Source organism: Lytechinus pictus, chromosome 12, assembly GCF_037042905.1.
Source record: "Lytechinus pictus isolate F3 Inbred chromosome 12, Lp3.0, whole genome shotgun sequence".
NCBI classification, from domain to species: Eukaryota; Metazoa; Echinodermata; class Echinoidea; order Temnopleuroida; family Toxopneustidae; genus Lytechinus; species Lytechinus pictus.
The window spans coordinates 12,812,870-12,825,453 of record NC_087256.1 but is presented as its reverse complement, the minus strand read 5'-3'; the positions used below and the strand labels follow the sequence as shown (position 1 = coordinate 12,825,453).

General features: G+C 36.1%; 1 protein-coding gene across 1 annotated transcript; it reads right to left on the bottom strand.

Moving 5' to 3' along the window:
- Positions 1-168: 168 nt before the first annotated feature.
- LOC129273549 (uncharacterized) lies at positions 169-11,384 on the bottom strand. Its single transcript, XM_054910602.2, has 4 exons — positions 10,995-11,384; positions 7,801-8,208; positions 6,384-6,428; positions 169-5,449 (listed from the first exon to the last, which is right to left on the bottom strand). Exons 1-4 carry the CDS (start codon positions 11,142-11,144, stop codon positions 5,414-5,416), a joined length of 639 nt encoding a protein of 212 aa, XP_054766577.2. The 5' UTR covers positions 11,145-11,384; the 3' UTR covers positions 169-5,413.
- Positions 11,385-12,584: the final 1,200 nt, after the last annotated feature.

Below are 12,584 nucleotides of genomic sequence, written 5' to 3'. Positions count from 1 at the left end.
GCATTTTACCTTTCTCTCCCCATGCTGTCACTCCTCTCTCTCTCTCTCACTCTCTCTCTCTCTCCCTCAACCCTCATTCTCTCGCCCCCTCCCACCCACTCTCACTGTCACCCATGATTTACTATTAATGCTCGTACCAAAAAAAAATCCAAGCATTCACACAAATAATTACAAAACAATTCATTTTATTTCAAACTCTGAATGAAAGCATGCTTCATTTTGAAATCAACTTAACTTTATGATTCATAATTGCAATCTTGGGCCCTAACACAAAGCCATGCAATCATTGAACATTTTATAATAATTGATTGCATTGACTACAATGTAATTACTCATGATAATCAATTGTAGGATTAATCGCTAATATCTCAGTCACATTTACTCTACGACAGCCGTACGGCGAGTCGAAAACAGCCGTTTTAACATTTTTTGTAGCAGCTATACATAGGTAGTTTGAATAAAAATGAATAAAACGGATGTTTTCGACTCGCCGTACGGCCACCGTAGAGCAAATGTGACCGAGGTATAACCTTTGTGATACGGGACACAAGTTATAGGAATGTCTTTAAAACTTCTCATCAGATCAATTTCCCTGTTGCAGAAATTCACACACTATCTACTTGAAAGTAAACTATGAAAGAAACGAACGAGGTAAACACTATGTACAAATAATACTATTTACAAGAAGTAAAAATATTTAAAAATACAAAACATGCAAACTGTTCTCAATTTTGTACACATTTTCAAAAACATGGTAACATTTATGTAAAAAGAGAAAGGTCACAAAATGTGTGAACGAGATATTTCAACCTCCCCCCCCCAAAAAAAAAAAAGCATGCAAAGAAACAATGGGGGGGGGCAGTCCATGCATGAATTTAAAAAAATCAATAAGCTATAAACTACATGAATTTTACATGTAGGCTAATCATTCCATTTGCAGAAAACACTTGTCAACATTTACAGTATGATGCCAATGCTTTATGAAACGGGGGGGGGGGGGGGGGGGAAGATGTTTGAAATTAACTATAGGGCCTGAAAAATCACCTTATCCAAGACTACAAGTATCGCCTGAACTACACTATGATCAATGAGTGTCTGGGTATGGATTAAGCCTAATATTAAGCACCACTATTCAATACATTATTGGTAATTGTTGCATTTTTCATCAACAGTTTATCTGTCGCGTTCTGATCTTCTCACTAAAAAAATATCTGTTCCAGACAAAAAAAAATTTCGGGGGCTACTTTTCACAGCTTACTTTACTGCCTAATCTGTAACATAATAATAATAATAATATAGGTATATTTACCCAGGGAAGCCACTTCAGTTCTGAAAACTTCTCCCAGTCGGCCCTGCTATTATTATTACCCCGGCTTTAGCTGGGCGCCCATTGGATAAGCAATTAATTAATTGGGATTTTCCGGGCCCCTTTTTCAATTACCAGGGCTCTTATGAGCATTTTGGGGGCCAAATCGCCCCCAAGCCATGTTATTTTTTTCCCTGATATATTTTGAGCATTTTCAGGTATCACAATTTTCTAGCACTTTTTCAGATTGCATAGATGAAACAGGTTGATATTCACTTGGTCTACGAGCAGTTGGTTTACTTCACAGATAGTCTAATACCATGTGGGCTAAACACATTGGCCCGTATTCTGAAGTCGGGTTTAACTTAAACTCGGGTTTGAAGTTGTGGTTTAAGTATGGATAGCCAATTGCTGCATAAATCACTAACGGTAGAGATATCATATTTCAGCTCATTTGGCTCTCAAATCATTCATAATTGTCTAGGAAGTATAAATATATGATTGTCTTCACCATCGATGAATCAGGAAAGAGCAAAGTAAACATAAGAAACATACAACTTAATAAAAATTTTGACACATGGCTTCCCAAAATTTTAGCACAGAGTTAGACCATGGTCTAAGTTAAACCTGACTTCAGAATACGGGGCATTTGGTCTACTCTTAATTTGGTCTTATTGCCAATTGGTCTGCACTGCACTTGGTCTAATGCATTAGTCTAATGCCTAGTTGGTTTAAATTCCAATTCGTCTCCTTTATTTCTACTATTGTCAAATTAAAATTTAGTTCATAAACATAATAATCCAACCATATCAAATAAACAATGGTGTTAAGACAAAGTGGACATTAGATAAAATGAGCATACAGTAGCCTAATTCAAATGAATTTTTTTTTTTTAAAGATAAATTTATAGGCTAAATCATGGCGAACGGACTAAGTAGTCGAACTGGGCCCCGTCTTACAAAGAGTTACGATTGATCGGATCAATCGTAATTATGGACGGCCAGCAACGTCAACATCTATTATGCATGTTTTTTCAAATATTTTCCAGCTATGATATATATTCATATATTCATTGTTTTCCTGATAATTCACTGCCCTTCTCTTTGCATACAAAGGACATTGTGCAAATTTTTCGTAGAAAAAAATTATGACACTGATGGATTTCCATAGAGTTACGATTGATAGGATCAATCTTAACTCTTTGTAAGACGGGGCCCGGGTTGTACATGAGGTAGGATTAGACCATGTGGGAGGATACCAAATGGAAATGTAGACAGGCAGGAGTAGACCAATTGGCAATTTCAATACTAAACTATTCACACCGTAGAGTATATGTACATATGCCTCTTGAGTCTCAAAACAATGAATGATGGAGGACTAAACGTCATTCACTTGTAAACCATGGTCTGCAGGCACAGAACTTTGGTTTTCACAATTAGCATAATGCAGAGTCTGAAGTAGTGAGACTAGATTCACGATGTACTGTGACTGTCTCTACTTATATAATAATAATAATAGCTGTATTTATAAAGCGTTTTTTGCCTGAGTATACAAAGCGCTGCTATTATGACCCCGGCTTTAGCTCGAGCTACCATCACCGGCGCTCAGTGCATGCAAGGAATTAATCCTGCACGGGTACCCATTCACCTCACCTGGGTGCAGCACAGTGTGGATAAATTTCTAGCTGAAGGAAAACACGCCATGGATAGGATTCGAACCCACGACCCTCTGTTTGAAAGGCGAGAGTCAGAACCACTAGACCACGATGCGCCCGATTATATGGCACAAACTGGGAGTTGAGAATCTAGTCTTCACTCTAGACATGGTATAATTGGTTAAAACGTCAAATTTGAGTCTGTGCTTGCAGACTAGGTAGGAATAATACTTTACTGCAGGCACAGTCCCATACATACATACATGTAGAGCACACATTTTGGATGATTTTTTATCATAGAACAGTCGAGCCTAATTAGCAGTGCCAGACCTGATTGTAACCCTAATCAGTGGCGTATGTGACCCCCACCTCAGGCTCCCTAAAATATTTTTTTAAAGGAGTGTGGTATCACTGTGGTAACACCCTTCCCTGAATATGAGAGTGGCTCAAGCGGAACAGTAGTTGGGGGGGGGGGGGGGTGGGGCGGTACATGAAGGATGCATTACTTCGCACCTCATCGTTATTGGGTCAAACCAACTTGTCAAACCCCCCCCCCTTAGCAAAAAAGCTAGATGATAGATCCATCACTGATTAGAGTTACAAATAGTTCACCCAGTTAAAGATTGGATGTCTTTTTTTTCATAATACACTATGAATTATGGATCTGTATATCCATTATCAGCAAATGAAAAACCTGGGCAAAGACTAAGAATATGAAATATTAAAAAAGTATTTATGGTATATTAGTAATGGTGAACAAAAATAACTATTTTAATTTAAGAATAACCTTTATGTTGGTGAATTCTTCATGGCCACATAATAACAGACTTTAGGACGTATTTGGAATGTATAATTGATTGATTGGGCAAGAAAATGTATTTATCTTTCATATCGAAAAGATTGGGCCAAAAAAAAAGCATTCGGGTAATGCTTACCATTTGGGAGAAAGGTAGGAGTCAGTTAAAAATGGAAGACTTGAGAATGGTCTTCTTTTGTTAGCTTCAAACGATTACAAGCTATATCCATTATCAAAGCACAAACATACATGTACAGAGTGTGCCAGAATATTTTCAATTTAATTTGCAGTTGATATTGATTCAATCACAACAAGATGAAGATAACCACCAGCAGCAACAACCCCAACAACCTTGGCATCACCAGCACAAAGATAAGGACCAACAACAGCAGCAACAACATCAAGATCGGCAACAACAATTATCAATGTTGTAGCACAAAAATTTGATTCTAAATTCAAATCTCCCCCAGACCACAGAAATATGTTTGATTTGGCACAAGTTTATTTTATCGAAGATGTACAAAATGCATGCTCTGCATGTTCTGGTCTGAAAATCAGGGTTGCCAATTTCCAAGGAAGTATTAGCGGGAAATGCTAGGAAAACTTGTCAATGCCAGGAAGTACTTAAGATGTACAGGGAGGTCCAGGGAAATGGTAGAATATGCTTGATTGAGAAACACAAGGGCAATACCTGAAAATATTCAAGAAGTAGATTTTGTAGTATTTCCCGGCATTTATTTCCATAACAAACACTCACAGACAATGGCCTGTCACATTGAAGATTGTGAATAACTGGAGGCGCCACACATATTTGTTATAAGCTACTGAAATCTTTTTGCAACTTGACTGGCCACGAGCAAAGTTGTCAGTGAAACTCACTATTGTTTCCTTAATTCTCCCCAAGACTTTGTCTTCACTGGTGACATTTGTCACAGGACTCTTTTTTTACATACCGGTAACCAAGTACATGTACTTATTCACAGCACCCTCAGTATTTCATACTTCCTGGCTGAGAAGAAAAATGGCATTTTGAGATGAGTAAGCCAGCGAGAGTGCCATCGCAATAGAGCTATTAAAGGCGTATTCCTGACAGAATTTTCCAGGAGTAAATGGAGCATGACAGATCAATGGGGCACTTGACTTGCAGATTACTTCAATAAGGAACCATTCATTGTTGTTTGGGATGGAAATACGATCTTGTTACTTTCACACAGCTTCGATATACATGTATTAATTTAAATACCTAATTAGAAATCATCACTACATATTTTTGACAAATGTCAAAATTGAACAAATTTCTTTGGTTTTGTTACTTTTTTTAGAGCTAACATGGTCTACATGTAGTCACCATTAGTATGCAGAAAGCACAAGCATCCATTAGAAATTGCTACATTCCGCGCCCTGGGCAATCAAGCAGGTACCTGTGAGACGATATTTATTGACGGATAGGAGCACCAGTCCACCCTCGAAGCATAGCAGATCCAAGGGCTAGAATTATCGAACCCATCTTGATGGCCAGGTCTGCTCGGAAGATTGGCATTAAAGTGCAATATTTCTCACCATTGGAAATGATATCTCAGTTTTTCCTAATGTTCCTGATGCTGTGAAAAGAAACCGAACTATCATCTGCCACGTACGATATAGGAGGATGGAGTCGTCATACTTGTAGCTGCATTATGTGGGTAATATGGCCCTGTAAAGGAATAGACAAGAAAATGGTAATTAAATACTTCAGATTTTCAATATTAAAAAAATAATGAAGGTGTTGTTAACAGTGCAAACTAGAATTGTTGCAAGAGTGATTAACACAGGTGTAAAAGGGCTTTTATAGAATGAATTTAATTGGGGATGAATAGGGGAAATAATGAAGGCAGACTGGAAAGAGAAAGGGTGGAAGTGAACAGAATGAAAGGAGAGATAAGGAAAATGTTGGATCATGAAAGAAAACAAAAATGAGAGTGGATGATTACTAAAACTGTACGCAAAATTTAATCAAATTGAATTAATTAATTCACACACAATAAAAAACATACTTCAAAGCAGTTTCATCAAAATATGTGATAAAACATAACACAGAACACCAATCTCCAACAGAAATCCTTAAAAAAAACAAGAACAGTACGATAATGTTGGATGGAGGAATCAATAAACGGAAAACACTCAAAATGAAATAAAAGATTTAAATTAAAACACAGATGAGGCATGACCTACAAAATATACTTGTTCCAAATCAGGAATTAATCACCATCACCATCTTATCTAAAATATACAAAACAAAATAGGATTCACTTGAGTCACTGACTATTGCCTCTTTGGACATTTCAAAATACTCCATAATTATTTCACCGACATAAAATTCTCTATTCTGATAAGCTATTTAATAGTATTTATCTTTATAAAATGATAAAATATCACTATTCCGGATCATTTCTCATTGTAAACAAAGACTCTTCTTGTGTGATTGCTCCAACATGTAAGTGAATTATATTTTAAGATGTAATTCAAAGTTGCTTGTATAATATGTTGCATACATGCATCACACAATATAACTTTACATGGCTATGTGTTTGTTGAATCATTCATACAACATACATGTATCAATAATTTCTTTCTGATTGGATACTTACTGGTTCTCCTGCCTCGCATCTTAAACACACCCTCCTCTCCTTGGTCTGTAAAGAAAACATGAATACAATGCTGAATAAACAATTTCATGATTATATATGTGATATTGTAATTAGTGTAAAAGTTAAAGAGTATGACACCAATACAGAGAAAATATGATGCAAAACTATACCATACAACCGGTGATATCCTTTTTCTGGTATGAAACCATTAAGGATGCAATATTAATTAAATTTTTAAAGCAATCTGGGAGCAAAATATCCATGAAATATATGCATGAATAAAAAAAATAATGCATGCACATACCTGTAACATTATTAATGAATCATTATTATCAGACAACCAGGATGTAGTAATTGTACAGGCAGCATCAAATTATACAGGACAGGAATTTGAACTCCAAAAAAGAATTACTATGGCCCGCATTCTGAACTCTTACTCTAACCTCTTGTCTAAAGTTATGGTTTAACTATAGAAAGTCAACTGTAACACAAATCTCTTAACAGTAAAGGCTCAATTTATCCTGTCAATCTGACCATTGATAACCGTCTTGAGAATGATGACTGAATTTGTTTTCTTCCCCATTATTACTGCATGGCGAAATAACATGGTCATCATAAGATACCTGTACATACAATGTTAACAAAATTTTGATATTTTCGTCTTACTATAATTTTACCAGAGTTTAACACCATGGCCTATTAAAGGGATGGTCCGGGCTGAAAGTATTTATAGCTTAATAAATAGAGTAGAATTCACTGAGCAAAATGCCAAAAATTTCATCAAAATCGGATGACAAATAACAAAGTTATTGAATTTTAAAGTTTAACAATATTTGGGGAAAATAGTCGTCATGAATATTCATTAGGTGGGCTGATGATGACACATCTCCACATGTTCTTTTGTTTTTTATTATATAAAATTAGGTTTATTCAAATTTTTTCCTCTAAGAAGTAGAAAAATTGGAATGACAACTGATTTAGTGCATTAGATATTCTTTGCTGCAAATTATTTCATTATAAGGGAGACATATTATTCACACAAGTATGAAATAATGAAAAAATTATGATTTTATGTAATAACATAAGAAAACGGAAAGTGGAGATGTGACATCATCAGTCCACCTAATGAATATTCATGACGACTGTTTTCACAAAATATTGCTAAACTTTAAACTTCAATAACTTTATTATTTGTTATCCGATTTTGATGAAATTTTCGGCATTTTGCTCAGTAAATTCTACTCTATGTATTAAAATATAAATATTTTCAGCCCGGACCATCCCTTTAAGTTTAACCAGGCATTCCAGACCTCAGAAAAGAGACCTATTTGTCCAATCGTTCTCAATTTTTTTTTTCATGTAACACATTGGTTAAAGCCTTCATCCTTCCCAATATTCACCCATCCCTAGAACTCACATCCATACATGAAGAAGGTCCATTAATAGCAAACTCTGCCTGCATAGTAAGCCCTGTATCCATACAATCCTCGTCAACATCGCCATTTTCATGCTTGTAATTTGCTATGTAACCATAGTAACCATTGCACATCACGGGTGTAGCGGGGTCGCCACCTCCGTTTATATCTATATGCTGCCCTCTGTCCTGATGGTGGAAGTTGCCATCTTGTTGATTGTGTTGAAAGCCGTTGGTATATCCGTTCAATGCGATTGCAGCATGTGACTGTTCACTGGATGCTAGGTCCATGTGGGTTTCAGAAAGACCTATCTGTCCCTGAGGTAGAGGATGATGATGAAATCCATTAGGAATATTGTCTGGTATGCTGCTCCATTCAGCAAAAGGTGTAGGTTCGAAGCATCGTCGTTTCTGAAAGAAAAAAAATTAATACTTTATTTATCAACAAAGCCCTTAACACATATCATTTTCCATTTAATAATTCATTTTGCTGCCTCAACTTTATAGCCTGCCAATAGCTCTTCAACAATTATACTTTAAGACCCTATACCTCTGCTGTAAAGTTATATACACTGGTACTTCTGGGGCCCGTTGCATGAAAAGGTCTTTGGTAAAACCACTCTACATGTACGTAAAAACGTGATATCACTTAACTGTTTCACAAAGCCAATTTGTGGAATACAAAGAACGGTCCTTGGAAAGACACATCCAGTCACGTCCTATTCATTCATATTTTTTGCACATCCCCCGCCACCGTCGGCATTGAGAAAAAAATGCGTTTACGACAAGCTACCCTGACATATCACCTTTTTACTATTTTTTTTAAGGGGGTCATTAGATTGCACGCTGATGCAGTTTTATCTGGGATGGCACCAAGTTATTTTTTGTATCACTTTCAAGTTTCAGGTCATATGTAAATGAATTTAAAATATAGATTATTATATAACTAATAAATCCATCACAAATGAAATTAGAAAAAAAAAATCATATTACATTCATTGTACCTATAAAAGAACAGGGTAGAATTGGAAAGTCCATACAAAAAGGCTAATTTTAAACTGTAGGGTATGTCATGAAAACCAATAATGTCTTGACTCCTTAACTTTGAAATGTTTCCATATTTTTAATATGTATTCTTGAAGCTTATGTTCTAACTTCCATAAGGTTATGAATTTCATGACCATTATAATTTTTGGCATTATTTCTGTAAATAGTATTTTTTCCATTGCCTAAGTATTGACTTCACACATTTTTCTATCGGTATGTTTTATTATTTGTCACGCTACTTTACCCACTTGACATGTTTGTAGAAGTTTCATACATGTATTTTGCTTGTCCTCGATTACTTTTCATGCAAAGGTATGTTTATAATAAAAATTAATCAATTCACATAATTTGTATTTTTGCGTTACCCGACAAATAAAATAAATAAATTCAATTTTTCACACGCAGCCTGTCAAATTTTCCTTTTTGGTCTTATAAAGTCAGACATGTTGATTCATTTACTCCATTCAAACCTTATTTTTACCTGAACAAAACCCATTTTATTTTTAAGAAAGTGAACCGTGTCATATTGTCATGAGTGCTGTCACTTGCAACATCATTTTGTCAACTAATGCCTCATTTCATAGCTTGACATGATGACTCTAGCAAAGTTAGATTTAGAATAGTATACATGCACTTCAAGACTCAAGCACTGATCGTTTTATCATAAGTACTTTTCAAAGGATAACGAGAGCAAACCAATAGTAAGAAATGATCAGTTAATTTTTTTTTCAGATTATGACTGTAACTTTTTATTTAAAGCCGGTCTTTAGCTTTGGTATTTAAAGGATTATTATTATAAACTATAGTATAGTGATAGGCTATACGGTACTCAAGTTTCATCAATGGGTTCACCAAATTATTTCCAAACACCTCCTAAAAAAGTTTCTCTGTGTGCAAAATAACCCCCTAGGCCTAGGCTAAACAATTTTTTCGCATGCTTCATAACAAATTTTGGCCCTCAAACAAGTTGTCGCCAGAATTATGACTCCTAAACCCTAAAGACTTTAGTAAAGTTCCTAAACAGGTTCGGCTAGTCTTAAAAAAACATACCCTAGGGCCTAACTAATTAGTAAGGCCTAAATACATCTGACCCAGCGATTGAAATTGACCAGTCTTTCAAAACCACCCTTCTTTACTATCTGTTTTATTAACTTATATGTACGTAACAAGTGCACTTGCGGGTAGCCAGGCGGCTTCTAGAGAGTAAAAATCATTTACTAACGTAAGGTCACTCTCATGAAGCCAGGGCTTCCGTCATATACTTTTGTGTGTACCACCAAAAAACCTGAAACTTTCTCCCCCGAGATTTCTACTTTCTTTCTAAAAGATCTAGCCCTAAATCATGTACATGGGATAAAACTTCATTTCCGACATTTCTACGCTCTCGTTGTTATTTTTGAACAAGAATTCATCAAAAAAATGAGAGAAATATTGTGTAAAGACGGAAGAGACTTGCCCGATGTTTACGCCGCCATCTTGTTTTCTATTGTTCTTCCCCAACGTTACCCGACGCACCCGACGCACGCGTCTGTAACGTTGGCGAAGAACAATAGGAAACAAGATGGCGGCGTAAACATCGGGCAGGTCTCTTCCGTCTTTACACAATATTTCTCTCATTTTTTTGATGAATTCTTGTTTTCAAAATAACGAGAGCGTAGAAATGTCGGAAATGAAGTTTTATCCCATTTACATGATTTAGAGCTAGATCTTTTAGAAGGAAAGTAGAAATCTCGGGGGCGAAAGTTTCAGGATTTTTTGCAGTACACGCAGATGAATGGGGAGGAATGCCTGGCTTCGTATGAGAGTGACCTTACGTTAGTAAATGATTTTTACTCTCTAGAAGCCGCCTGGCTACTTGCGGGCCATGTCCATAACTGAAAAACACCCCTTTAAATGTGTTTTTTTGGTCACGCATGTGTACAGCAATATATTTAACTGGCCCCCCAAGACTTCAGTCCATAAGAATTATGGCAAAGGCAAAACTTAAGTCTTAAGGCACCATTTTTAATTTAAATCCAAACTCAAACAAAGACAGTCAAACTCAAAGTCAATCATTTGAATTGATGCGAAATTAAACTGCATTGCCAACAACATCTGTCCAGATTTCTTTCATGTCTTTAGACTGTCTTCTACACATTATTGTAACTTACAGCTTCAGTAATGATTATGGGAGTGTCTTTTCCACTTGAAGTGCAGCTGCCGATGTCGTATCCAAGTCCCAAAGCAGCACCGTTGTCAGCGGGCTCCTGAAAATCGCCCCGCCGCTTTCCCCGGGGAAGTTGGTGTGCATGCAAGGCCATAAATCCGAGAGACAAATCCTGGCGCTTCACAGTTCAAGATTGAATGATTGGGCCAAGTCCCTGACACAAAAGCGTCGAGCAGAACACTGGAAGTTGAACTAAATCATTACAAATTTCAAATCATGGGATTTATAGAGTCACAAGTAATTTAATTAAATGATAATTACTCTTAAGAAGCTTGAAAATTTGAATCTTCGACAAGCGGCGGGCACGTTAGTTAGTTTACCGATATGGTGTTGTCGATGTTGAAATTAGAGGGAAAAAATATATATTACGGTCTAGTAGGGTTTCAGAATTTTACTTTCTTTCACCTGTTTACCCTCCACTCTTTTACTGTTCATGCACTTTTTGCAAATATGTTTATATGAAATCATTTTAATGTAAGATTTGAAGACTTAAAATATCTGGGCTGAATAGCTGAATTTAAATCTTCATTATGTAATCGTCTAATTAGGGGTTTAAGATATCATACATTTCTATTGGTTATATATATTTCCAAATTGATTTCTTCGACTTGTTCAGTGAACAAGACATGATTATTGCCGAAAATTTGGGTGAATATTCGCCATTTCTTCTGATTATTGGAAAACTACTACTAGTACGTGTATTTTTATGCAATATTCATGACGCGCAGTGCAGAGGATAAGCATGTATGTTGTTGTTTTATATTATTTTACCAGCGAGCAAAAGGAAAAAGTCTTCAGTGAAGCTGGTACCCGATAAATAAGATACATGGCCATAGAGATAAATATACATGGCTGTACGCAGATTTTTTTTTTGCTTGGGAGGGGGCGAGATGCGTAAACTTTATTTTAAAAACTCGAAAGCGAAGTGACTGCGAGCTTGTCATTTGGACACTTTTGCATTTTGTAAAGTAAAATTGAATTATTTTGTGCATATTTTTGGTGAATTTTGTGAAAATTTTTAACAAAAAATGTACGTTTCCAAAACTTCTAGGGGCGATGCCCCCCCCCCCCCCCGGTGCATACGGCCATGTAAATTATAAAAATAGTTTTTTTTTTTAAACCATTGAATTATTGCATTTGAACCCCCAGAAAAAATGCAACCTGTAGGCTTCTATCTTGGTAAATAATTTACCTTGATTAATTCGTTATCAAAATGAAATCACCTGAAAATCCGGATCAAGGGAAGCACTAAACTAAACGTTGGTCCAATGCCATGCCAGTGTCCCTTTGCACAGCGACAAGAGCTGCAGACAGCTTAAATATGTCTGTTTGGAATTGTTTTTATACATTATTTTTTTTACTTACTTTTATTATAATTTCTTCTCAAGTGTAGCAATACTAGTCTAGCGCCGACAGCAGATGAAACAGAGACTGAAGCTTTCATGTAGTATATGACAAGAGTTGCCTTTGTGCTCTGTCATGACGCCATTTGCATGTTAATAAAAAAATTGTGAAGCTTTATCTCTCATGCCTT

What these genes read in the sequence shown, in the direction of transcription:
- LOC129273549 (XM_054910602.2), bottom strand. Translation starts at nt 11,144, where the DNA reads ATGGCCTTGCATGCACACCAACTTCCCCGGGGAAAGCGGCGGGGCGAT. An exon ending in CCATAATCATTACTGAAGCT is followed by an intron (nt 8,209 to 10,994) that starts GTAAGTTACAAT and finishes TTTTTCTTTCAG; the next exon opens with AAACGACGATGCTTCGAACC. An exon ending in GACCTTCTTCATGTATGGAT is followed by an intron (nt 6,429 to 7,800) that starts GTGAGTTCTAGG and finishes TTTTCTTTACAG; the next exon opens with ACCAAGGAGAGGAGGGTGTG.